Genomic DNA, 27,634 nt, shown 5'->3' on the forward strand with positions numbered 1-27,634 from the left:
CCTCAAGACAAAAATGAAAGATCTGCTTGCTTAGGAAGCCGAGCCACCTTGGAGAGTGACTTCACTTTCCTGAACGTCAGTAGCCTTCTCTGGACACCTGGACAGTGGTGCCCAGCAGGCGGCCGTGCCTGAGGGCAGAGACACTGTCATTTGCACCATCGTCCCATCACTAGCCAAATGGGGTTTCCTGTGGGCAAGTTCACAGCTCCCCCCCCTTCCCAGAGCAGGTGCCACGGAACACTTGCCTCCTGCCTGAAAGGATTCCAGATCAAATCTGTTGGGGAAATAAGGTTCTCAAAAGTCCTGTGATATAGCAAACTTGTAGCAAACTTATTTAACTTTTTTTTTTTTTTTTTTTTTTTGCATATTGACTTTCCCCCTACGTTTGACTACGTAAATCCCTTCCTTCTGCTTTCCTGGGAATACACACAGATCTCCCCTTTAGCTGGAATTCCACGGAACGTGCATGGGAATTCCGCTTTACAAGTGGAGTGAAATTAACCTTGTGGAGAGAGGCTTGTCTTAAACTGTGAGAAAGAGACCAGCCACATTTTTGATCTTGACCGGATCTGACCCTTAACTCCTCCGCGCTTTCTCTTGCAGGTGGAGGAGGCACTGAGTGAGGTCGATTTTCAGCTCAAGGTGGATCTGCACTTTACGGACAGCGAGCAGCAGTGAGTGTCCCTGATGTCCTGAGCGCTGGGCCTGTAGTTTCCTCCCTCCAGCCCTTCCCTGCCCCTGGGGCACCTCCTGGCGCTGCACCTTAGAACGTGGCTCAGAAACCTGGTTCCCAAGGAGCTACAGTGGCCTTCACTGCCACAGCCCACCCGGCCACGGGGCTGGGGTGTCCGCGTGGTCACTACCGACGGCATGCATTTTAAGCCGGTCGCTTGTGTGCTATGTGCACAGAAAACAGCCGGCCCGCTTGCCTTTATTATCTGGCACCTTCTCGTCGCTGGCACCTCCGTTCATTTTCAGTGCAATACTCTGAAGCAGCGAGTCTCAAAGGCTCCTTCTGAATCCAGGGAGATTCGGCCGGGATTCTGCGTCTTTGTACTAAATGTCCGCCATTATGTTTCAACTCTCTGAAAATTGAAAATCCATTTATGTGTAACCTGCTGAGTAAACAAGCAGGAGACAGCGGCTCTTCTTCCGGGAACTGCTTCCTCCCGGCTGTGCTGGGGCCTCCTCTCCTGCTGGGCCGAGCTGTCAGCTGCAGGTTCTGTGAGGTCAGAAGGGGATGGTCCCTGTTTCCGGGATCGTAAGTCCAGTCAAGGATATTAGCAAAACGGCAACCTCTCATCCGGTTTCTGACCTCTTCTTTGCCCTCGTCCTTGCCTATACCCCACCACCCCCGGCCCAGGCTAGCTCAGGTCAGGACGCTCCTGGTGCAGGGGAGGGACGGTGGGTGACTTCATACTTGTTCCTGCCTCCTTCCCAGCTGGGGTGTGTGGACCTTGCAGGGTCAAGTGCAGTAAGGAGGAAGGAGATGGTGGGGGATGGGGGTGGGCAGGGGTCATGCAAGACAGATTTAGTTGCTTTGGGGTATCCCTATACATTCCTTGGGGATCTACTCATTAGTTAGTCAAACTTTCTCACTCCCCCACCTCCAACCCTGCAGGTCTTTGACATAGTGATGCCTCCTGTGCCTGGCTCATCTACTCCTTGCAGGGAGCTCTTCTGGCATGTTCTTCTCCAAAGAACCCACATCTGGGCCTTGGGAAATGAACAAAGGCACTTGAATCCCTCGTTGGTGGGGCCTCCCTCCCCCTGCAATCCTGCCCACTCCTCCTGGGGCCGATACACCGACCCTCAGCTTCTCTCGTAAGGACTTCTGCAGGATGTGGCAGGCACAAGGACCTACGTTCTCCCAATTCTAAGGGACCCAGGGCAAGCTCGCTTGAAGATCCCTCTCATGAGGCTTACAGTTATGGGCACGACACTCCTTTCCCCTCTGTTCTGTTAGCAGACTCTCGGAGAATTATTCTGACCTCTCTCCACAAATTAATATCCCCTTCTGGTGTCTACAACCACTTCAGCCGATGCTTCGTGCTCCGCCGTGGGTAATGGAGAACTGGGTGGCCAATGGTCTGGTGCAGGTGGAAAAGTCCCCCGATCCCCCGATCCCATCATCCCTTCAAATTTCAGACTCCCTCCTGAAGCCTTCTCCCCGTTCTCAAGGATGGTCTCAACGCTGAGATGCGTCTGGGAGTTTACATAACATGAGGAGTGGAAGCAGACGGGATTCTCTGAGACGTTGGTGACCTTATGTGTCTGCACCTTGAGAATGGACTCCTACTGATGTGTAGATGGTCACGTCTAGTGTCCCGGGCGTCAGGAGTATCTGTCCATGGTCCTGCCATGGGGTCTGGGCTCAACATCACAGGTTGCTCATTCTTGTCTGGACCCAGCCCTTCTGGCCATGCATTTCCCTCATACCTGCTGCTTATTCCTTCATGGGATGGTGGATGCTTGGGATATCTTTTTCTCTTCACACCATCCCCATGGCTTATTTTTCTAGAGCCATATTGAACTCAGAGCCCCTATAAGAGGCTGGCTTTCTTCCTAACCTAGAGACTCAGAAGTGAAGCTCCTGGCTTTTGTCTCAGATGTCCCCTCAAACATCTGTGATTTCTATCTTTCATGCATCTCATTGATCCACCTGTATTCTCTTCCTGTGCCTGATTCCCTCAGAAACATTCACCTGTCACTCCGTGGTAGACACGTCTAAGTCATCAGAGAATCCTACCCCTCAGCCTAGAAGTCCTGCATCCCACCAGGCAGCCTGAATGATAGTCATGGTAGACCCAGGAATTGAGACCATCTTGCCATCAAAACAGTGGTTAACAGAAATGGGTGCAAAAGCACATGAAATTCAGCATCTCACTTTCTGTGCTCATCAACCATGAGATGCTAGTCAAGTCCCAGAACGTTCCTACATCTCAGCAGCCTCATTTATAAAATGGACTTTATTATACATTTGGTTCCTCATTGGTCTGTTATGAAGATAACAGAGACAACATCTCAAGTGTGTGGCTGGCCTCATCAATGTCTTCTTCCTCTTTGTGGCTTCCTAGATGCACACGGGTCCAGGCTTCCCTATGTCCCTTCCTTTCGGCAACACAGAGCACTTAATCACAACCAGAACGGGGGACTTCATGGAGTATAAGATTAGCTAAGAGGAACAGGAAGCCAGAGGCTGGCGAAATTTCTAATACCATATTTTTTCATTTTCATAAATTGGGTTTAAGGATGAGACAGTGTCTGCAGCACATCCTGGGGACACATATTAGACTTTGAAACATGACCCAGGCAGAGGCATCTTTAGAACCACATAGGCTAGAGTGGAGACCAGTCGGAGGAGCACCATGTACAATCTCAGGGATTTCGAAGGTCTCATGACACCCATCTCCTCCAGTGGTTCACTGTGGGCAGGGTGATTCTGTCCCCAGGGACATTTGGGCAACATCTGGAGACATTTTTGATTGTTACGCGCAGGGTGCTGCTACTTGAATGTGACGGATAGAGTCTCTGGATGGCAATGAAGGTCCTGCAGGGCACAGGACAGCACCCCCTCCCGACGGAGGGTTATCCCATCCCCAAAGTCAAGATTAGCCTGCTCTCGTCTTCCCTCGGGCTCGCACCTGCTACACTGTGAAGGTCCACGAGCATATGCCTGCGAAGGGACAGGGAACTCACTCCTGCCCATCAGATCCCATTCTGTCCCTGGGCAATTCTGCCTATGAGGAAAGTCTTCTTTATTTAAGCAACAAGTCCTTTTTGTGTGCCTTCCCTCGGTTCCCCTGGATTTTAGTCCATGCAACCACTTGGAAAAATTCTCAGTCAGGTTGACCCTTTAAGATTAGATAAACAAGACTTTTTGATAAAGTCATCTCTCCATTTCCAATTAAATATCAGGGCTCTTTCTCTCTGTTTTTTGTTTTTCGTTTGATTTTTTAAAAATTTCCTTTATAGAAACGCAGACATTTTCCTCTCAGTGCTCTCATGTTTACCCCCATCCTTTCTACATTGAAACCACTATGGACTGAGTTCTATCTCTCTTGATTGGTTCTGTCCACCTTGTAGAGCACAAAACAGCTATCACCTCCCTTATTCTGAGGTCTTTACTCCTGTTCATGTGACCGAAATTCTTTTTCACATTTTTGACATCTTTACTACCCTGACATATACTTCACCTCTGTTGTTCTAGCCTAAGAATATCTCTGTGATCCCCACAAGCCTGTGTACAAATGGATTCTAATACAGTCCAGTGATACAGAATGGACTGCATGGTCAGATAAATGCGGGTCTGGCATTCTGGTTTTGTATTAGGACTTTGAAGTCAGTTTACTCATGCTGGCTTAACTTCCTTGTCTGTAAATGGAATAAGGCTGGGAAAGACCTCATATGATTGTCACATGGATTAAGGGAAAAAGCACTGGATTCCATTCATGGTAAAGCCTCAGTAATTGTTCTCAGAATTAAAGTGACTATAAATGTTAATGACTTTCTGAGGCTCAGAAGGGATCCTCCTAGCCCCTCCCAAATCATGCTTCTCCTGGGGAAGAGAGGAGGCCCTATTTGTGGTCTCTTCATGGAGTCACACGGGGCTGCTGTGATTTGGGTGTTTGGCATTCTCTTGCACACAAGCCATAAGCAGCAAGGATTCCAGGAAACAACATTGGGGCAGGTCTTGGAAGTTTGCTCCCCTTGCTCTCTCTGTGTCTCATTTCCCCATCTATGGAGGAAGGAGAAGTTTGTCTCTGACTGTTCTCTGAGCTTCTGCTCTACTCATGTCCATCCAGGCTTCCCAAGTGCTCTGGCTCAGAGAAACTTGGAGAACCTGAGGGATTAGTTTCCAGAGTTTGAGATTAGCACTGGAGGAATTTTATTTAGAGAAGAAGCAGCCCTATTTTTGTCACCAGAGGCTCTGTGGGACCTTGCCTACCAGCCAGTTCGTCTCTTGGGAATCAGGCAGGCACCAAGGACAAAATGCTAGAACAAAGGTGGAGGAATCCATGATAAAAGTGGTCAGACTATTTAATCGCTATGCTTAGGGACTCATACACTCATTTGGCCAGACAATTATTCTCTTCAGTAAGCAAACACTGGGCCAGCTTCTATAGTGTGCGAGATAAGATGCTAGGTGTTGGGGATAGAAAGGCTGATTAGTCACATTTCCTGGCCTTAGGAGGTAGAGATCAAGTAGAGAGCATAGACTTACAAGGGAAGTGCTCTCCTGCCTGTGGGGGGGACGGGAAGGAGCAGTGGGGGAGGGAGATGAGCAGTGGGGGAGGGGGAGGAGCAGTGGGGGAGGGAGATGAGCAGTGGGGGAGGGGAAGGAGAAGTGGAGGAGGGAGACCATGGAGAGCTTCTATGTTGAGATGAGCCTGGAAAGGGTCCGAGTGTGTCTCCATCACCGGCCTGACGGGGGCTTGGTGACCATGCCTTGGAGCCCCTGGGCTGCAGAGAGAGAGAAATAGCTGTGTGATGCCTCCTGACTTCTTTTTTTGTCTTGGACACTGGGTTTCTTCCTCTGCCAGTCCCAGGAGAAATGATGTCTACCAGACAGGGTGATTGTAGGGATTGACTAAGATGATGTGTGCGTGGTGGTGGGCCCGGGGAGAGGTTGTCATGCAGACCTGTCTGAGTGACAGCAGGGCTGGCCCGCCACCACTCAGGGGCACGCACTCACTTGCCTTCCAGGCTGAGGGACGTGGCGGGGGCCCCCCTGATCAGCAGCCGCACGCTCGGCCTACACTTCCACGCCTGGAGGGGTCTGCACCACCAAGTCCCCGTCATGTTCGACTACTTCCACCTGTCAGTCATCTCGGTGACCGTCCACGCCGCCCTCGTGGCCCTGCAGCAGCCCTTGATCAGGTAGGAAGCGATGACCATGATCCCGGAGGGGCGGGGACGCCGCTCTGCCTTTCTTGTTACGCTCCATCCCCGGGGCAGCTGGGGGGCTCTGGCCTGGCTGGGGTTGACGGGTGCCGACTACAGGAGCTTTTTCCAGGATGACTGTCAAGGCTCTGGGCCTCCCTCGGGAGTTGGGGGGAGGTGAGCGGGGTGTGGGGAGGGCATCGGGAGTCAGGGGTGCATGGTCACGGAGCCGGGGGCTGGAAACCTGCCAGCGGTGGATCATACCTGGACCCCGTGCTGTGCTTTGCTTATTCTAACGATGCCTTAGCTGAGAGGTCCCCGCGTGTCCCTGAGACACACCGTCTTCATCGCTAAGCCAGGAGCCCTCATGCAGTCCGTGCACAGAAGAGGATGTGGCCGGGCCTGGGGCAGGGGCTCTGTCTGCTGGCCGCTCCCTGGCTTGCTGTTTGTTCCAAAGCAGGACCCTGTGCGTGGCCCTGTGTTCTCCACGCCAGTGAAACCCAGGAAGCGCTGAGGTTTCCGGAATGCCACAAATGGAAGAACAGAGCTGGGACCTTGTGTCATGTCCTGGCGTGGCCAGACCTACACCAGGTCACTTCGAGACCTTGCCCGTGTTCACGGGCATGAGTTGCTCGGGTGTGCAAAGGGGTAGTCAGAGACTCTTGTAGCCTGGAGTCCTGGAAAAGAACTAACCTTCCGGGGTCCCTTCTCAAGACAGCTTCTCCGCACTGGGAGTTAAAATGCCTGTGGGGGACACTGCAGTCCCCACTGATTATTGTTGGGTAAGGCCTAGGTTGGGGTCAGTGAATAGGGAAGGAGGAACCTGGGTCCTGACCAGGCACCTTGGCCAGGAGATGCTGCCCCTGGAGACCTTCACTCAGTCCCTGGGCCTCTTGGCTGAGCTCCACCCTGGGTTGTGTTTGCTGATGGGTTTAATTCAGACACCGACCCTGAATGGTAGACGGGATGCCTACGTATCAAGTCAACAATAATTCCCAAGTCAAGAAATGTCGGCTGGAGAGAAAAGCTCAGTGGGCTAAAAAAGCCTAGTTTCTGAGAACAAGGGGGACCCTGCATAAGGTGGGCCTTGAGCAGCACTGGGTTTTGAACTGGGGAGAGTCTATGGGGTGGTTAGCTCAAGGCCCGTGAATGGAGCCAAGGGCACTGGACGTGGAGAGAGCTGGTGCCATGGGCTGTGTGTGCGGAGTGCCTGGTCCCCAGCCCTGCTGGCAAGCATGAACAAGTGTGACCTTCTCCTGCCCATCACGGATTGAGCTCCTCCGTGGGAACTAGACCTCCGGATGGGAGCCTATGGGACTAGTCATCGTTCTTTCTCAGCGCCTATACTGAAGGCCTGCTGTGCCCCAGGACGGGTGTTAGGACCCACACAGTATACCGAGGAGTCATTGCTGAAGATGCTCCCCTCAGAGAGTGCAGAGTTGAATGGAGGGAGCCCCTCGGCTTGGATGGCATTTTCCTATGGCAGATGCTGAGCAGAGTTTGACAGAAAACACGGCAGAAGCAAACGAAAGCAGACCCGAATTTGGGAAATCGCAGGAGACAGAGTCCAGAAAGCAGCAGAGGGTATGAAGGCCCTGCAAGGCTGCCCCCCTGGCTGTGTGCTCGCTCCACGGCTCGGTAGAGAGTGGCCTTGGTGCAGACGTGAGGTCACAATTCGTCTGCTGTCAGGGGCGCAGGACAGATGGCCGGCGGTGCTGTCCTGTGTGAGTGGTCGGCGTGTACCCCTGAAGGTGAGCCGAGAGCCCGGCTGGGAAAGCAGAGCGCCCTGCAGGCTGTTCTGGGTCCAGGGACGAAGCTCCTGAGCCTGGGCTGCTTCAGGCCCAGCCTGATGTCTGGGACCCCCAGGTAATTTCTGGGGGTCCTCAGAGAGGTATCTAACCTCTCTAAGAGTTCAGTTTCAACATCAAAATAGGGAAGGGAGAAACGGAGGGAGGAAGGAAGGAGCGAACTTATGAAATGAGCAGGATTATGAACCCAACAGAAATGAGGGGGGTACAACGAGAGGAAGCTCACATTGTGTGCTGCACTTGGTGAACGCATGCTCCGTCACAGGTGGGTGCCCTAAGCTTTAGTCATTTCTGGAAAGGCCGAGCCAAGAAGCTCTGGGATGAGCAGATTGCATCCGGGATCCGAAAGGCCTGGGGCCTGGAGGGGCAGAGACATCTTAGGGACCCAAATCTAGTTCACTGTGTAACCCATTCTGGGAGCATGGTGTAGGATGGGGTTCAAAGTCGGCTCTGCGGCAGGAGGGCCCCGGGTTCTGTCCTGAGCCTCCTGCTGATTAAGCCTGTTAGCTCAAGCATGTGATGTTAGCTCCCCGAGCTTCTGCCTCGGTGCATGCCAGGAGGGTATCAGGAAGGTTAAATGAGATCATGCACAGAGAACCCTGGGTCATGCCTTCAGCAGATTCGTATCTGGGCAGTGTCTACCATGTTGTAGGCCCTGATCTCGGCCTCCTGGCCAGCACCTCCTAAGCACACACTGAGCAGAGCAAACTGTAAGCGTAGGGAAGAAGTAGTTCTGCTCTGAGGAAACCAGGACCAGCTTTAGAGAAGAAATAGCCTTTGAGCTAGACCCAGGGGATCAGATATTGTGACATCGAGAAATAAACTGGGGAGGGTAAGGTCACATTTAGCGGTGTCGCTAATGACATGGTACAGAACTGAGAATCTGTTTACTGTCTAAGAAAGAGGCAGGGAAGGTTTTGAGCCAGAGCCTCCCTTGATAAAGCCTGTTTCCTGAAGATCCCTCCAGTGGCCAGAGTGGGCTGGGCTGGGAGTGACATCAGGCTAGAGGCGGGAGGACCCACTAGGGTCCCACTAGGAGATTAAGTGTTCACAGTGAAAAGCAGGCGTCACTCCTCTTGCTGCTGGGAGCCCTGATACAATCTAAGGAGGACCTGGGATCTGGAATCTCCTTGTAGAAAATGTAACCTTCTGACAGAAAGCTCCTCGCAAATCAGACGCGGCAGAGAGGAGCAAACGGAGCTACCCAGCGCCAGAGCCTGGCTCCTCCCGGGATGGGGGTAAAAATAGAACTGTCTTCTGTTCTCTGGATCTTACAGGAAGGGTTTCTATTAGTTCGCTCACAGTGGCTGGGAACAGAGGGAACCCTTTAAAATGAAGGGAAATGCCTGTCAAATAGGGTGAACGCTAGTTTTTTTCCAGAAAAGTGAGTTTCACCGCATCGGTTAAATCTACTCAGGAAGAAGCAGGTGTGCAATTAAAATTTAACCTCAAAACACCTTCTGCCTTTCCTGAAAAACCCCGAAGAGAACCTGATTTTTACCCCTTACATGAGGAGAGCTGGATCTCGTGGGAGGGATTCGGATCCACTGGATAGGCTGATCAAGCCCACCGTTAAGTGAAATAGCCAGTCCTTCCAGTTACGAATCGGCCGCCTGTCCCCAAATGTGCCGTGAGCATCACAGCTCATGCACGCCTTCTCTGTTTTCGGCAGTGCTCCTTTTATCCATGTGTAGTTCGTGCATTTGCTGTAAATGACAGTTCCAAACAAGTCAGAGTGACTACGTTACACGCATTAATATTTGTGGTGTTATCAACAACAGCCGTGTAGACAGTCACCACGGTGTGAGAGTTTATTGCATTCGTGGTATTACGGACAGCAGCTGGAGCGCTTACGGAATCGTGACTTTTTGCCTGGCGCTGTCCTTGAAGCCGCGTTGAGCTTTGCTCAGGAATCCTTAGAGCCCCTGGGGAAAGTGCTGGGAACCACGGTTCCCAGGTGTCAGCCCTTCAGAAGCACCCAGAGGCTGAAAACGTACCCGTGTCACGTAGCTTCTGGGAGCTCCGCTGGGCTTGGAGCCTGGGCGGACCAGCCTCACTGGCGGCCTCTAACCTCTGGGCCCTTCTCCGTGCGGCTCACCTCCAACTCGTCCTCCTCCGCGCAGCTGGCTTTATGACTGCTCTCTGTGCCCACTGTTCTGAGCCTGCCTTCATCCTGTCACCTCTGCGTCCCTCCCCAGACCGAAACATCTCTGCGGAGAGGGCCACGGCTGCATCCTCAGGCCACCCTGCCCCCTAACGTTCTGCCCGCTGTGGGGCGTGCGCCTGGTACATATTTGCATAAATGAATTAAACGGAAATGTAATGGGAGCTTTCGTTCCCTGTCAGGATGTTAAGCAGGAAGGCAGGTCGTCGCTTGGATGAAATCCTTCCAGGATTATTCTTGAGCACCTGTGCTGGAGGGGGCTGTGGTTGCCCCTTCCTCTACAGGAGGACAGACGGAGGCTCGGGGAGGGGCGGGGTTGGAGGAGCTCACCCCGGACTGTGCCCCGAAGTAGAAGCAGATGGAACCCCCGTCCTTCTGGCTGGAGCCCGTCCCGTCTGCCCCTCCAGTCCCGTGGCCCGGGAGCTCTGCCTCAGTGTCTCTCGGCAGGCACGTGGTTGGCCTTCAGGGGTATTTCTTAGTCCACAGAGCAGGGCGTGTGCCGTTTTGCCTCCCAGGAGCTCATGCCAATTGTGCTGCCTTGTCGGGTCGGCATCCTGGGGGCGGGGCCACGTACTTCTATAAATGGCTAATCTCACAGCGCCCCATGAATGGCCCCAAGGGGCTGAGCTCATAACCCCGCGCTCTTCTTCACACTGTTTTTCTCCTCTTCAATTCCCCTGCCTTTCAGTTTTACCCGTCCGGGAAGAGGCTCCTGGCTTGGTAAAGGCGGGCCGGACACGGGACCAGAGCAGTCCAGCCTCTCTCTGGAAAACCTGGTCTTCGGAGCTGGATACTGCAAGCCGACTTCTTCAGAGGTAAGGTCCACATGGGATGTGGCCCCAAGGTCACCCTCCCTTTTTTTTTTTTTTTTAATTTTTATTTACTTATTTTTTCCGCGTAACAGTATTCATTGTTTTTGCACAATACCCAATGCTCCATGCAATACGTGCCCTCCCTATTACCTACCACCTGGTTCCCCCAACCTCCCACCCCTGCCCCTTCAAAACCCTCAGGTTGTTTTTCAGAGTCCGTGGTTTCTCATGGTTCGTCTCCCCTTCCAATTTCCCTCAACTCCCTCTCCTCTCCATCTCCCAATGTCCTCCATGTCATTTGTTATGCTCCACAAATAAGTGAAACCGTATCACCCTCCGTTTTGCAGGCGTGGTGTGTGTCCCTTCCTGTCACCTGTCCATCCATTCCTGCCTTTTTGTAAAACGTATTGCCAATGCCAGGCCCTGGGGTAGACACCGACCCCAGGGTCCTCACACGAATCTCTTCTGGGTGGTCCCTGTGAGGGCGTGTTGTGAGGGGTTTCCCTTGGACCATGTGGGAACCTGGAAAGTCCCTTGGCCTTGAACTGTTTCAGACCCGGCTCCGTCTCTGTCTTGCTCGCTTTTCTGGGCCTCAGGTTGCCCCCTGCCGGGTGAGGTCATGGAACGAAATTATCTTCTGGGGCGGCGTGTGTAGCCGTTGCTGTCATGAGGGTAAAATTCCTAGCCCGGCGCTGGTACTCAGGAGGAGCTCAGCAAATATGCATACCCTGACCTTTCCCCTGTTCTTTCTTCTCCATCAACACCCATCCTTTCCCTCGGTGAGGTTCATGTCTTTGGCCACACGCACCATCACAGCCTGTATCTCTCCTGAGCCGACACAGGATTATTTTTATCAGGGACTTGTTCAGAAAGGACCCGCCCACGTGAGTCTGGTTTCCCTGGAGAGACAGAACCAGCAAGAGATAGAGAGATGGAAGGATGGGTTACAGTATTTCCAATGAGCACTGACATAGCAAATACGATGTGAGAATATAAAGAGATCTGTTGGAACGAATTGGCTCACATATGTTGGAGACCTGTCCCCTGCCGGCTGGGGACCCGGCAGAGCTGAGCCGGGTGGGGTTCCAGCCTGAGGTCCAGTGTGCGGACAGGAGAACACTGGTGTCCCAGCCAGAAGGCAGGCAGAGAGAGGACATTCTCCCTCTCAGATTCCTCGCAGGTCGGGTGACGCCCACCTACGTCAGGAGGGTCATTCCATACTCAGCCTGCCCACCCCCTGCTGCCAAAGGGGGTCCACGCTGTCCCGTGTAGCCCTGCCCTCTGCTCCTGGTGCCCGGCCTAGCGGGGTCTGGACTTGGCTGGCTCTCCTGTGAGGTCAACTTTCCCAGCCTGAGCCCCAGCCAGGAGGCCTGGCTGCAGAAGTGTGTCCTGGCCTGGCCCGCAGTCATGTGTCCATCTGGTCCAAGCCTCTGTGTCACAGGAGAGGCTGAGGAGCGGTCCACTGACCCTCCTGCGTGGCAGGGGACCCAGACCCAGGACAGGGCTCTGTGCCCAGAAGGAGCAGACCTTAAAGCCAAATAGAACTTTCCTTCTTTCCTTCCTTCCTTCCTTTCTTTCTCCCTCCCCCCCTTTTTTTTTTTGCAAATTATCTCTTTATTTTATTTTTCTTATAATTTTTGGTATTATGTTATCTTAGCCCCCATACAGAGCATCATTAGTTTTTGATGCAGTGTTCCGTGATTCACTGTTTGCGTAAAACACCCAGGACTCCATGCGATAGAACATTCTGGAAGGTGGTCTCCAGTGACCTGTAGATGTAGGACCTCAGGCAGCTGCTCAGACTGTAGGAACCACATCCTCAGCTTTGACACTGGCCCCAGCAGATAGTAAGAAGGTAGTGGAAGTCGGGGGCCAGCCAGCCTGGGGTAGGGGAGTGGCGTGTCTGCATTATGTCCCGCACACGATGGCTTCAAGGGCTCCGCATGGGATTGGGAAGGAGTGGCAGGCAGGGACTTCCTGCTCCCTCTCTGCATCCCCACGGCCACACACTGACCCCTTGTCACGAGTGGATGCTGCGTGCTTCCCTGGATCAGCCCTGACCCCCCCGCTGAGAGCCAGGCCCCACTCCAGACTCCCCTTGGGTGGACTGAAACCTTGGTTGTGACCACCTCACACCTCCACTGCTCCCTCTGCTGGGTCCTCCTCCTCAGTCACCGCAAGTGCGTCCCCAGAGGGTCCCCAGCAGATCTACCTGAATATCTCCAGCTCGGACCATTTTCTGACATTTTCCATAATGTGGCATAGGACATTAGGGAATATCAGATTTTCCACATCAATTCAAAGCATTTTTAACACATATTCCAAGACAGGACCTTTGCTAGGTCTGCAAGAGGCTATGCGGGCAATTATGATGCAGTGTCCCATAAGGAACTCTTACCCACATCGTCTGATGCCTCGTTCAGATGCCACCACCTCTGGGAAGCACTCTTGGGTTTCCTAGTCTTTGTTTTCTCTCCCAGATGCTTCCTCCACGCTGAACTCTAGGCACCCCTGCCTCCTCCGCGCGGGCCCGAGTGGCTGGGGATAGAGGCCAGCTTACTCAGCATCACATGCCCAGGTCTGTGTGCCCTTGGAGCTGCCCTTGGAGACCGTGCAGAGCCCTAGAGCTGGGGCGGGATGGGGCAGGGCGCACGACTCTATAGCATCCAAGAGACTGAGTGTGACCCAGCTGGATCCCTGCCGCTGAGACGGTGTGACACGGGAGAGAGAAGATTAAGGTGCCGGACACCTGCCATGCTCCTCGGAGCCTCGGGACCGGGCTGAGTTTCACTCCCCCTTGTAAATGCAAGTTCTCAACCTGAGAATGGGATAATACCTGCTTTTAGAGAGGATCTCAGGAGGTAATATGTCTGAAGGCAGCACAAAAATAAACCCATAGCAGGCGCATGACACAGTATAGTTTTTCCCCCTTCTGTTTCTTTTCTTGGCTATTTTTGGGGATGTGTGTCAAAGAAGACATCCCTGTCTTTTACAAGAGTCAGATAAAATAGCTTATTTGTGGGTGCTCAGCAGTGAACTTGCTCATGCAGCTTTGAGCTCAATGGGTTATTTTCGGGACCTGATTCTCTTCCTGTGTGTTTTCCATTTGGGTCCCATCCAATTTTGTGGGCTCAGTGCTGTGCACCCATCCCGTGCCTTCCCACCAGGCGAGGGCTGCCAGGCAGAGAATAAAATCCTCTCCCCCGTCCTCCCCAAGGAGCCATGCATCCAAATCCCCAAGAAGCCCAGCGCATTAGCAAATAGCACAGGGGTCCACACAGGCTGCGGCCTCAGCTGGAAGGGTTAGACGCCAGGTGTTCCCTTCCAGGTAAGCCTTTCTGGGCAAGACGTTTGCGGAAACCAGAGTTCCAGAGTGAAAGGAGCTGACCGCATGAAAAACCGCGGGAGGCCAGGGTCCCTTTCCCGCTAGCTGGGGCCCAGGGTCCCTTTCCCGCTAGCTGGGGCCCTCCCTCCTGCGCGCAGCCCCACTCTCTCCCGCTGACCCGGGCCACTGGAGCCTCAGCTTTGCGGTGGCAGCTCAGATCCCCTTCCCGTCGCAAGCCAGCAGCTTTGCCCCACAGGGATGATTTTCCCTCTCTGATTTGCGGCTTATCTGTCAAAAAGGGACACTAATGCCCGCCTGGCCAGGTTTCTGAGGAGATTAAATGAAATAAGCATATTAAAACCTGGAGCGTAGAGCCAGGCACAAAGTGCTCAGTAAAACCCTCTGCTGGATTATTTTTCTTTCAGTTTATCCGCATAATTAAATCGAATGTTCCTCCAAGAGCCCCCATGTGGTCTGTGAGGAGGACACTGAAGGGAGGGTCTGAAGCGTGGTTTTGTTCTTGGCTTTCAGCACTAACCTGCTGTGTGACCTGGAGTCAGACACTCGCCCTCTCTGGGTCTCGGTTTCCCCAGGTGTATAAAGAAGATTGGATGACATCGTGCTGCCCCCCTGCCCCCCGTGCTTTCTCTGCTGTTCCCCCTGCGATACCCTACTCTCTGGTGCCGCCGGGACCCTGTGATACATGCTTGATTTCTTCGTCCAGATTCTCCGGAGAAACAGAACCAGGAGGATGTGTGTATGTGTACATACACACTCACACACACGCACACACATAGATTAATTCTAAGGGGTTGTTACCTGTGACTATGGAACAGGTCAGAAACCACAGAATCTGAGAACATCTGAATGCACAAGAGCCAAATCCCTTGCAGGTAGATTGCTGGGCATGTCCCTTTCCAGCACATGTGTTCTAGCTGGTACTTGGAGCCTCCCGGTCCCTGCCTCACCTGTGGAAATCGCAGGAGCCGTGCCAAGCAGGTGAATGTGTCTGAGATAAAGGTATTGGCCATCAGAGCGAAGCCCTTCTATCCGCAGCATGACTTAGAATGTGCTTTCCAGACCCATGGGCACGTCACTGGGAGAATATTCTAGATTGTGGCTCTGAGGCCATCTCCCTTCTAAGACGGGTTGCAGAGAATTGTACAACAGCATCATCCTGGAAGGCAGTAACGCTCCCACGGCACAGGGGCATGGAGTGCTGAGCTTTACAAAGCCTTCCCTGCTGAGCCTTGTGTGGCGACGGCCTCTTGCCAAAGGCATGTCCCTGGTGGGGCTGGGTGGGAGACCGAGACACAGCTGACACCCAGGCTGATGTCTTCTGCCTCCTGGGCTCCTCTCTTCACCCCTTTATCTCCATTTTTGTTCTGTTCTTTGTACTCTGCCCCTGCTGTAAGTTTACCCTTGCCCGCCATCGTAAACGTCCTCGTGTTCCTTCCACGAGGACCTGGAGTCTTGTAGCTAAGGGCCAGGCAGTCATTATTGCTGGAAGCACATTGTTGCTTTACCTCTGTCATGTGCTGTCTCTGTGAGCAGAGATGCTGCCATTGGTCCGTTCACTCGTCAGATCTCCATCAAGTGCCTGCAATGTCTCAGGGACGCGACAAGGAGTTGGTGACCTAACAGTCATGGGAATAGCAGCCTTAGCCCCCGCCTGGACGGCCTCTTCATTTCTGTAGCCCTCGGTGTCCGGTCGAGTTTCCAGCAAGCTGTGGTGCTCACTTGGTGTTGGAGGTACCGATGACGGGGGATGGTGCAGCTTTAGGTTCTCGATCCGGTATGGGGGGTGACTGCTGCCCACTCAGCCCTCAGACACAGCCCACCCAGGACCCAACGATCACAATACTTTGGGGACCGGAGGAATGTTCTAATGTCTTGTAAAGTCAAAACAAAGTGTGTGTGGACAGCTAGCCAGCTAGCCAGATGGTAGGGAATGATATCAATGCAGTCATGAAAATAGAATTTTAAATGTATTTTCTAACTGAGGAAAAGTGCTTAGGGCCCACAAAAGGCCTGATTCGACTCCGGCAACGATGACAATTAGTCCCCATTTTTACTTCCCGATAATTGACATGAGGAAGCAGAGCCCAGTCCACCCAGACAACTCCCCCCGAGGTGGGCAGGTGTACACCTAGAACTCGGCTCCCTGTTTGGCCCAGTCCTTTACTGCGGCTCCTTTCCCCAGCGTGACGCCTGCCCGGGGAGTGAGCTCTTCATGCTTCCGCACGGGGGGACAGTTGGGTGCAGAGGAGCCATTGTTCAGACTCTGAGCGACATGTTCTAGGGTTAGTTACCTGGGGAAGAATCAGAAGTCATCAGAATACACAACAGTCATTTAAAGAAAAACCTGTTTTACGGTTTTTAAAAAAATGTGTTTAATGATGTCTGCTGTTGCAGGAATTAAGAGGTCAAGCACTATGGTACTTACTCTCTCCACCAGAATTGAGTAGTTTAAAGCTTTCTCATTTAAGCGGTTGTCTGATTTACTAAAACCTTGCAATACAAATAACAAGTCACTCTCCAGCGAACAGCGACGACAGGCTGGGGCTCTCTGGCCCGCGGCTTTCATGCGCGTGTGAATCCAGCAACATTCCACGGGTCATTTCCACACAAGAATATAAATCTCTGAAAATGGGCTTTTCATGCAAAAGTCTACAGTATTGCTTATTTATGCCCCATTCTGCTCATGAGCGTGAAAATGGCCTGTATTCCATGTTGCCTGCCTTCGGAGGCCTTCTTCTGCTCTGGAGTTTCTAGGCACGAGGGGAGGTCAGGTGGCCAGGATAGGGGAAAGCATCCCTTTCCAGACTGTCCTGTTTTTCCCCTGACCTCAGTGTGCAGCAGGCACCCAGCAGACACAGACAGTGATCGCCAGGCGAGGGGGCAGCAAGATGCCCAGGCAAGTACAGAGACCTGGCAGGGCTGAGGTCAGTTCTTCTGTGGATGACATGTGAGAGCTTGGCAAGTTATGTGACCACTCTGAGCCTCTGTTTCTTCTTCTTTTCTTAAAGGGGAGAATGAAATGTGTTCACCCTGTAAGGTTTGCCTGGGACTCAGGAGGGAGAAAGTATTTACCCCTTGGAACATCCCTTTCTCCCCACTCCGTCTCCCTCTTGTGTTCCCCCCACCCAGGGACGGTGTGATGACGTCACCACACACCACATTCACCATTTAACATAATTATATCAGCTAAATGTGTTGAGCCCTTACATGCCTTGGGCTCTGTGCCGGCTGCTTTTTACTGGGCTTCCTCACGGCTCCTGGAATAGGTTCGCATCACAGACGTCCTCTAGTGACTGCATAGAGTTGCCGGGAGTTGGGCAGCTGGTCCCCCGCGGGGCCCGGATGCATGCGCAGGTCCTGGTGCATCCGGCATTGTGTCCCCTTGGAATGGCTCTCACCGCTCTCTCCTGGAGCCCTCCCATGGGGGCGGGTAGCCATGCGTGGCAAGTTCTCTGCCGAGCAGGTGGGTGGCAGCGGGTGTGTGTTGGCGTCGGTTCCTCTTTGAGGTTGAGGGACCAGAGCCTAAGCCATGCTTTGTGCTCTCGCTGAGACAGCGGGTGCATTTAACCGTCAGGCGGAGGAGGAGAGGAGCGACTATCAACAAGTCAGCCCCAGTCCTACCCTCATGGAGTCTGCACGTTAACCAGAGCAGGGAAAGAGATTGAAAAAGTGATTTTTTTTTTTTTTTTAGTTGCAGGAGACCCATGTTTAGAAAGACTGTGTCTCCAGTGCTGCCATTGGCTAGAGCACCGACGAGAGGGTCACCACCTGCGGTGACTGTCGGAGAGCGTCCTGCAGGGAGGGACGTTACGCAGGGAACAGGATGTAGGACTCTGACTCTGTACCTCTTCTTGCCCTGGACCCGTGGTTTCCTAAGTCCGTGTTTTCTAAAGCCAGACCTTGGTAGGGGCCTTCCAAATCCTTTGGCGTTTTTTGCTTTTGTTTTTGTTTTTGTTTTTAGAGGGAAAGAAGCGAGAGTGCAGAGGGAGAGAGGGAATCTTAAGCAGGCTCCATGCCCTGCATGGAGCTCGAGACGGGGCTCAGTCCCAAAACCCTGAGATCATGACCTGACCCGAAATCAGGAGTCTGATGCTTAACCCACTAAGCTACTCAGGCGCCCCTAGCCCAGCATTTTTTAAAGAGAGAATGTCCTTTCCTTGAAGCGTCCATTATTGCTTCACCTAACATGTTTTTACAGAGCCTGTAATCCGATTGCCTCCGTGCTGGAGTGGACAAGGGCAGCCTAGAGAGACATGCAGGCTCCTGGCAGGAACTAGCGCCGCAGGAATCAGCCCTTTGCGGGTGGTGCCGGAGGTCTGCTAGTGAAACAGGGAGGAGGGCTAGGTTCCCGAGACTGGGAGGCAGTCTAGAAACACTTCCCAGAGGGAAGGAGCTCGGATCTGAACCCAAAGGAATGAATTGTCCGTTGTGGGGGGGGGGCAGTGAGGAAGCAGCATCAGAGCAGAGGGCAGTGAGGGAAAGGCTGTGCCACACTGGGGGGCTCCGGGAGTCGATGTGGACAGACACGGCCCTGGGAAAGTCACCCAGAGCCAGATCCTGGGAACGCTGTAACCTGCTTGGCCACCTCAACGTGCAGGAGATCAGCGCAATAGGACGAGTCCTTCCTGCTGCTCTGTCCAGGATGGATTGGCGGAGGTAGAGTTGGGGCAGAGAAGGAGGCTGCAGGCTGGTGCGGTCGTCCACTAGCGAGTGGAGTAGTGGCCTGGGCAAAGCGGAGGTGAGGCAGGCAGAGAGAGAGAATGGATGTCCTGGCTGTTACTGAAGTAGAACGGAAGGAGGTTGAACAACAAGTGCACGTGGTGGGCAAGGGTCATGGGGCATCAGGGATCTGTGGTGAGCCAGCTCCTAATAAGGAGAATTGGCAAGTGTGATTCACGCTAAAGTGTGAATGGTTGAGATCATCCATTTTGGGTGACCCTTCTTTAGCCATTTACACTTTTTAAATGAACATTTAAGTCAAGGAAGAAGACATTGGCTCTTCTCTCTGCCTAGAATATCCTTCTTTGATCCTCTTTCATCACTCTTTCCCCTAGAAGAACTCCTATTTATCCTTCAAAACCCACTCCAGTGGGTTTGAAGGCTGTGAAGCCTTCCTTTACCACTCAGATACTCTAATCCCCTATTCTGTCTCTCCTACATGTGCACTTTGGACAGGCCTCTGCTGTCTTGTATGAATGTAATAATTGCTTCATGAGTCACTTTGCTCCCCTTAAAAGCGTTCCATGAGGGCACAGTCATTCATCTCAATGCTTCCAATTAAATAGCTCCACGGACATTTTATCTTTCTTTCCCGGGATGAATCGCAGTTGTCACCTTGAGGAAGTGGACAGATGACAGACAGGCTTGCTCAGGAGCCAGAGTTTTAAGCAGGAATGGGATTGGGGACCCTTGGATTGGGCTGCCAGTCTCCAGAACTCTTAGCCATTTTCTTGCCTGTGCCCTCCTTAGGGACGTCACGTCATGTCACATGGAAATCTAAATGGGGAGGATTAGGAACTGAGAGGTCAGGGCTCCATGTGCCGCCCGGGCACCAGAGTTGGCCTCTTAGGCAGATGCTGCCACTGTTCGACGCTGTCTGGCAAGCCAGCAGCCTGCCAGACACTCGTATGACAATTGCCTCCATTGCACACTCTCTCAAGAGCTGCCAACGGAGTACCGTTCCGTGAGGAGGAGGTCACAGGAGAAATGTGGAAGCTGGAGAGCCAGACACTTATGTCGAGGCTGATGTGTGTCCCGTATCTGTATTTGGTCCTTCATTTGGAAAGCATCATATTGTGTGTCTAACCTGTAGTGCGTGCTAGACTCAGGGAGTTTAGCTAAGCGCAAGGTACACATTTAAGAAAACACACCAATATTTACTTAATAATATTGTCATGAATGTCAAGGAGCTGCTATTATGCGGAACCTGGCCTGGTTTTTGGTACAGAGAAGCTTCCCTGAGTAAGGGGAATTTAGGCTGTGATGTGAAGGATGAGCCACAGCCAGAGGTGAGGGGGATCATAGGGCTGCCCTGTACAGTTGTGTCTGTTTCACACTATGCAAAGACACCTGGTGGAGCAGGTGAGTTGAGGCTGAAATGCTGCCCACTCTCCATATGCCAAGCTGTGCATCCATGGGGCTGTGTCCATCCAGGTGAAGGACTTTAACCCTCTCCGATTTATCCACTGAGGAAAGAAACTCGGGTTAGCACAAAGGCAACCTATAGACTAACAGTGGTCCTGGAAGAGGAAGAAAGTTCGAGCTAAGTGCACTGTGGCAAAGGCCCTGGCATGGGAACCAAGGGATGTGATGAAGGCTGTAGCTCTGGCCTAGACATTGTGACTGCAGGATGGGCAGGTATGAGTGAGTCTCTGAGGCTGGGGGCCGGTGTGTGGGAGGGTCGATGTCCCCTGCAGGGACCTGCAGACTGCAGGCTAAGTGTAGCAGGCTCAGCTCCCAGCATGACCGTGATGAGCAAGCAGGGCGCAGATGTGAAACCCCCGGACGGTGCCTGGTGGGGAGTTTGGGGCTCCACACACCCCAGCTGTGGGAGCCGCTCTCCAGAACCCCATCGGCCTCACCCGCCGCACCCACTCCCCCCAGGGTCCCTGGGCTCCAGCCAGCACCCTGCGTATAGCCAAGCTAGCAAGATGGTGGTGAAGAGGGGAAGCAGAGTTCGAGTCTCCAAGGCCCTTGGCAGGTGTTAGATCTGTGTCCAACGTTGTGTGAATTTGAAAAACCACGTCTGAACGTGAAATGTTTCACTCCGAATGTTGAGTCCAAAACCTCTGAACCACATCTTGCTGAACTCTACCCAGAATACTGACCACTCATTTGGTTCTTTTGGCCGTCTAGCTGGGCAGATACCAGCCGGTGGATGCAGAGCAGGCCTTTCCTATTTGATGTGGGCCCAGCAGGAAGGACAACATCATGGGAGCCGGGATTTTGAGCCTCTAGAACCGGTTCCCCCCAGTGCTGTGCCCCCCACCCCCGCTGGCAGTGGCTTGAGCCCAGGCAGAAGGACCAACTCTGGAGATGCAGAACCTCGGGGTTTGTGGGGAGGGTGGGGAGGGTTTGGGGAGTGGCTCCCACATTCCACGCACTCTCCTGGCCACACCTGGGGACCACGTTTCCCAGCCACACCTGCAGACTGTGAGACTAGGCTCTGGTCAATGAAACAGGGTCAGAAGGGATACAAGCCTCTTCCCTCCTCAAACACCTTGCTTGATCTTCTGGGCTTCCTTTCTTCGGCGGTGCCCTCAGGAGTCACGTGCTTGGGACCACTGTGGCACAAAACCAAAGAACCCAGTGGAGGAGAGACCGGAGGAGAGCCACGCACGAGATCCACGGACCAGTATCCGACTTTGGGAAAACACACAAAAATAAAATGATGTAAAGTAACTGAGGTTTATGGACGGCTAATCACAGCAGTTAGTGTTCCTTTAAGAAAAACCCTGTTGTTTTCTATGGTCTGGCCTTAGCAGAATCCTAGTAGCTTGGCACGGCCCTAAGTGATGGGGAGTCCAGAAGTGGAGGCTTCACGGTCAGAGACAGAACAAGAATGTCATCTGTAGCTGTTTGCTGGGGGTGGCAGAGACCGTGAGCTCAGGAAAGAATGAGCTGTCTTTCACGCAGACGAAAGAGAGGACAGAGAAAACCCATGTGGACATGCGGGGACCCGCAGAGGTGGAAAAGCCTCTTTCTTTTTGAACAAACACACTGAGGTTATTTGAAAAACAAATAAATAAACAAAAACAAAAACTCTGACAGACTCCGGAGAACACTTCCCAGCTGAATAAAGCGACAGTGGCTTGAGGCAGAAACCAGAGCAATGTCTCAGCTGTCCTGCACTGGGACCCAGAAAGCTTGAAGGTAGCAGCTTCTTCATTTCTATAGAGACCTAGGGGCAAACCCCCCCCCAAAACAAACAAACAAACAAACAAATAAGACAAAGAAATGCAGACTTAAGAGCCCAAGGAAGACTGGCAAATAGATTGACAACCTACTGAATTTTCAAGAGAGTTGTGTTCTTGAAGAAACCAGAAGCTTGGACTGCAAGACTGTTTGGCTATTCAGACTAATCAGAGCCCTTGGGCCTCTGTCCCAGCATGTGTCCCCCAGAGTCCATGCTCCCCCTGCCACTGCAGTCTCTTGGAAGGCAGACCCAGGGGCCGGGTGTTGCGTGGCTGCAGGGGGATAGACCGGAGAATTCCACCGTGGAATTTGTGTCTCTAGAAACCTACAGACCTCTGTCTGTTGGACATCCCCACTCTTCTCCATCCCTCATGGGAGTGTCCCTGTCAGTTACTGCTTCCTGTTTCCGCCATTGCCCATTGCGAAGGCCAGTTAATCTATATCCTTAGGTCTCTGGTCTTTGGAGTCGTAAGAGGCATATCAGACCCAGTGTCAATAGTACCTTCCACCACCCAGAAATCCTACAGCTGAAACACAAGGCAGGGAACACCTGTGACCAGGGCCGCCCCCTTGTCTTGAGGGTGTAGAGAGAAGAGCGAAACAGAGGTGATCAGGACGACAGAGGTGATCAACTGGCTGTGTCCTCACCAACCCCCTTTCCCTTAACGTGCCCAAGTGAGGCTGTTTTGCCCAAACCTCCCTTGCAGTTAGTTGAGGGCCATCTGCCTGGGTCCAAGCCCATGGAATACCTGACAATTGTCCTGTAACAGTATTCTGCATGATGGCCCAGGCTCTCCGTTCACTCGGGCGCCTTCGCAGAGTGTGTGTCAGAGGTGGGAGTGTGTCCCAAGATGGAACACCCTTGGATCCCTGAGTCCCTGCTTATGGGAAAACTACCCCCAACACGGCCACCCCACGGTCGCCTTTGTGTGGGTGATGACTCGGTTCCTGCATGCTGTGCATGGAGAACTCGGGGCTAATTTTTACTGTAGTGCTGTCAGACCTACCCTGACTCTACCTAGGGGTTTCCGGAGAAAGGCATCCATGTATATCAAAGACCAGAATCCTGAGGTGGAAAACCTGTTTAGAGAATATAGTAGTGTGGTCTTGAGATCTGGGGTGCATGGTGGGGTTTAGTGGAAGAGGGGCCAGATCCCAGAAGGTCTCTGATGCTTTTGGTCCAGACGTCCTTGGTGGTGATTCCTTTAGACTCCTTCTAGCAGGCCGCGTGCTGAGGGTTCAAAGGAAGGACACACAGCAGGTGTAATGCAGAGAGAGAGCTCACAGGATATGAACTCAGTGACCTCCTTAAGTAACTTCCTCCAGGAATGAAAACCCCCAGCAATGGACGGGCTGCTGGGGGAGGGTGGTGTGGGCGTCGGTGTGAGTGTGGTGTGCACACCCATGTATATGTGAGGGCTTACGCAGGAATGTGCAATTATGTTTTCTGGAGAAATGAAGCAGTTTCCTCACAAGTAGTCATGTTTGGTTTTGAACCCAGTGAGCAGAGGAGCAGGACGGTGCACACCTGTTTCCCCGAGGCCTCTGCTTCTTGCTCCTTGGTCTAAGATGTTACATAGCCCAGGCAGGGCCGATGCTACAGGTGGACGGCTACAGAGAGTCCTGGGAACCAGGGGGTCATCAGGGCCCCTCCCTCTGCCTTCCTTCCTCCTTTCCCGTTCTTGCCCTGGACTAAAGACCAGCATGCAGTTTTGAAAGGAAAAGGGAGAGATTGAGGTAGGTAGTCTCAAGGCTGGCCTGTGTCCTACACCCCCCAGTAAGCTGTCTCAGGGGAGTCTGTTTTCAGCTCAGTCTGTCAAACCAACCCTGTCAAACCCAGGTCTATCCACTGCCAACATGTGCCCGTCAAGCTTCACAGCTTCCCTGCTGTCAGTGTATGCGTTAACATAGGTATAGACATCAGAAGTCTGACACAGTCCTGCCTCTCCGTAGCTCGGTGGTGGTAAACAACCTTGAACATGGCATCAGGCCAACAGCAGAGAGAGCCTCTCCCTTGGGGCTTCCCCTGCAGCTGGGGAGTGAGCAGCGGTTATAAACCAGGTGTGCACAGCAGAATCTCCTGGGGAGCCTTTTTAGAATGTTATACCCATCTGAGCTCCACTCCCAGGGGTTTTGAGTCAGCACCACTAGGCTGGGGTGTAGACCACTGTATTTAAAAAGCCTCCCCCAGGCGATTCTGATGCATCCTCCGTTGAGGTCCCCTGGAATGGACCAACAGGTACAGACTTTGGAGTTGGGCCCACTTGGGTTCTAACCCAGGATCTGTCACTCTAGTCCATGAGCTCCTCACCTGTGAGCTAGCAATAATGCCCACGTAGAGTGCTCAACGTGAGGTCACAGTTCCAGAACATTCCTGGCTGGACGGGGGATTTGCCTAGTGTCTGTCAAGAAGGCAGTGGGAAGTCCAGCATATACATGTACTCATATCCTCCTAGGGATCCTTTCCTCCAGAAGCCTCCCAGTTCCTCCCTCTCCCCTTCTTCCACCTAGGAGGTCTTTCTCTGGGCCCCAGGTAATTTCTTGGTTATTCTACCATTGCAAACTTTGTATTTCCTCAGCATTGGAAATATGATGGAGCCAAGCCCTCCAGACTTTGAACTGCGAGACCACAGGTGTTGGGAGCAGTAACTTACCTCCAGAACAGCAGCTGTCCCATAAATGGACCCATAGTGAGGAGTCGTTGTCACAGGGCCATTGGCGCTCTCACTATACTTCATCCTGTTTAACGCCCATTGATAATCCTCTGAGCTAAACCTTATCACCTGCGGTTTGTTCACAAGGAAAGTGAGGCTTAGAGAGAGAAACTGACTTGTCTCTGGTCTCACAAATAGAAAGGGGCAGAGGAGAACCTTGTGTGGCAGCCTCTCTGTGACATCCCTGTGCTGTGTGCTTAACCTTAAAATCTGTATATGGAAGGACCTAGTCCACAGCCTAAGGAACCTCCTCTCTATCTCTCTCTCTTTTTAAGATTTTATTTATTTGAGAGAGAGAGAGAGCGAGAGAGAGAGAAGGAGAACATGAACCAGGGAGGGGTGGTAGAGGAAGGAGGAGAAGCAGACTCACCACTAAGCAGGGAGCCCAGTGATGCGGGGCTCAGTCCCAGGACCACGAGACCATGACCTGAGCTGAAGGCAGTCACTTAATGACTGGGCCCCCAGGTGCTTCAAGAACCTCCTGTCTTTAACAGCAGCCTCCCCACTGCATGCACTGTTCCTCAGTGGCCTTTCCCTCACCTACAGCTTGTACAGAACATTCCTTTCTCCTAAATATAGCAGAAATGCTCCCTGAGCCTGTTTGTGCTCATAACTGTTCCATCTGAGAAAATACAAATTATAATTTGAGCATAACTATTCACTGAAGAGTTGAAGACTTGGCATGAGTTACCAAAGAGAGTAATTTTATTTTCTGGCTAGAAGAAGTCCCTGGCCTGGGAGCAAAGAGATCCATATTTAAATTAGACTCTGCCATGACTAACTTTTGTCCTTGAGTAATTCAGCAAAACTTCAAGACTCCGTCTCCCTTGGTCTGTAAAGTAATAGTAATACTTGTCCCCGTTCTTCTTTAACATACTCAACAGCCTGGCCCCCTCAGGATGTTCTGGGACTGTGTTAACACTGCAGTGGGTAAGATACATGCTGGCCTCGTCTCACAGACAAGCAGGACACTGGCATGGCCCCTCTGAGGGATATATTAAGTACCTAATTATATCAGTAAGTCATAAATTATCACTGTGATCAGAGTTCTAAAGAAGTAGAAGCAACAATGCTATTCTATCCTTTCTGTCATCACATTTATGTCCTTTCTTGGCACTTCCTAGTCCTTCCCCTAACTCTATCCTGCCTTCTTGCCAGGCATCTCACCCTTCTCTCTGCTCTCATCTCTCCCCCTGTTTAGTTGGCTTCCTCCTCTGACCCCCTTTTCTCTCTACTTCTGCCTCCTTCTGAGCTCCCTCCCCCTCCCCCACATCTCCACCTCCCATCTCTACCTCCCCTCCTTTTCCTTGCTGTCACTCCCTTTGCTGAGAGCATCTCTGTCATCTCCGTCATTTTGGCTTTTGTTTCTACCATTTGACTTTTCTTCTCATTATGTCTTGTATTTTCCTGGCTCTTTGTGTGCCTGGTAATTTTTGATTCAATGTCAGGCATTGTGTTTACCTTTTCATTTTCATTATATAAACAATATAAAGATATAAACATATATTTAGAATAACATATATAAATAAAATGTATGTATCTCTCTCTATATATATCTATATCTATATCTATATATATCTCTATATCTATCTATATATATCTCTATATCTATATATCTATATATATATAGATATATAGATATAGAGATATATATAGATAGATATAGAGAGAGAGAGAGAGAGAGAGATCGCGTGCACATGCTTTGAAGTGGGATGCATTTAAGTTATTTGGAATCAGTTTGATCCTTCTGAGGTTTCTAGTTAAGGTTTGCTGTGAGGGACCAGATAAGTCTTTCCTCTAGGGCTTATTTCTGAGATAGGGTCCCTCTGAGCTCTGCCCATTGTCCCATGAATTGTGAGGTCTCCCACTCTGGTCTGTGGCTGCACCCATCATTCCCAGCTGTGTACAAGCTCTGGGAATTGTTGCCTCTTCTCTTACTCCTAGAACTCTGTCTCATGATTGCTGGGCCCTTCATCTCCTGAATTCTCAGCCCCATCTCCTTGACTTGAGGTGGGGGGTGGCTTCCAGGATTTGCATAAGTTCCATCACCATCTTAGGTCAGGTCCTGGGAAATTCCTGTAGGCAGTATGGTAGGACAGTAGTAGAACTCACTTCAGTTGTAATCTATGCAGCCTGATGACCAGTGTCAGAAAACCCTTACATCATGCTTTTATGTAGATTTTTAGTTTTACAAATGACAGTGTAACTTTGGTCTCTCTCACTCATTTTTGCCTCAGTCACCCCTCCTTCCAGCCCCATTTTGGTAGAACCTTTAAATGTAGTTCTGGGTGCAGATGCTGTTTCCGCTCTTACTGTATTTCCTGTTTCCTTGTGAACTGGCAGCTGAAATCTACATGAACTATTTGAATAGAGGGCTTGAAGATTAACTTCCTAGGAAGTCTTTGGGGGGTAGCGGTATAGACGCTTGGCTTCCTTTCATCTTCCCGCCACCGCCATTGTTGTCATTGATGTGCCAAATACACTTCTAAGCTCTTTATATTGATTTACTCATTTAATTATAATGACAGCCTCTGAGCCAGGTTATTATTCATGTCAGTCTTAAGACGAGGAAAGGAAAGTGCAGAATGCTCACGGAACCAGCTAGCGGGCAGCATCTAGAATATGAACCCAAGCTTCAGAGACTCCAGGCTCTACTGTGAGGCTGTTTGCTTCTCACTAGCAGCTGAACACAGCAGGGTCTTTCCGGGCTGCCCCACAGGGAGGAACGGTGCTACAGCTGCTGACAAGGGTCATGTTTGAGCTTCATTTAGAAGGAACCCAGGTCTGGAGGACATGGCGAGCTGTCTCTAGAGTCCAGGGTAGAGTGATGACCCAACCATGAGCCAGGAGGTTCTTGTCATCTGTGGGTAACCCAGACATTTGTAACCCAGCTTACAGACCTGCTGGGGCACCTGCAGTGTCCACCATGGACTCTGGGGCCACGTTGCTACGTTCTGTTCTGGATTCTGCTGCTTCTTGTGCATCAGCAGGTG

At 51.9% G+C, this 27,634-nt stretch overlaps 1 protein-coding gene across 2 annotated transcripts in view; it reads left to right on the forward strand.

Moving 5' to 3' along the window:
• The window catches only part of FAM135B (family with sequence similarity 135 member B), a 278,770-nt gene that overhangs the window by 193,120 nt on the left and 58,016 nt on the right, over positions 1 to 27,634 (forward strand). For both annotated transcript variants that reach the window (XR_006815335.1, XM_045981336.1), the window contains exons 5-7: positions 604 to 674; positions 5,707 to 5,880; positions 10,544 to 10,670. Coding sequence is in view for 1 of the 2 variants with exons in the window: in XM_045981336.1 (XP_045837292.1) it covers positions 604 to 674; positions 5,707 to 5,880; positions 10,544 to 10,670 (372 nt within the window). In the remaining variant the exon portion in view is untranslated. The remainder of the gene's footprint in view (positions 1 to 603; positions 675 to 5,706; positions 5,881 to 10,543; positions 10,671 to 27,634) is intronic.

This window comes from Meles meles, chromosome 1 (assembly GCF_922984935.1).
Source record: "Meles meles chromosome 1, mMelMel3.1 paternal haplotype, whole genome shotgun sequence".
Classification (NCBI taxonomy): domain Eukaryota; kingdom Metazoa; phylum Chordata; class Mammalia; order Carnivora; family Mustelidae; genus Meles; species Meles meles.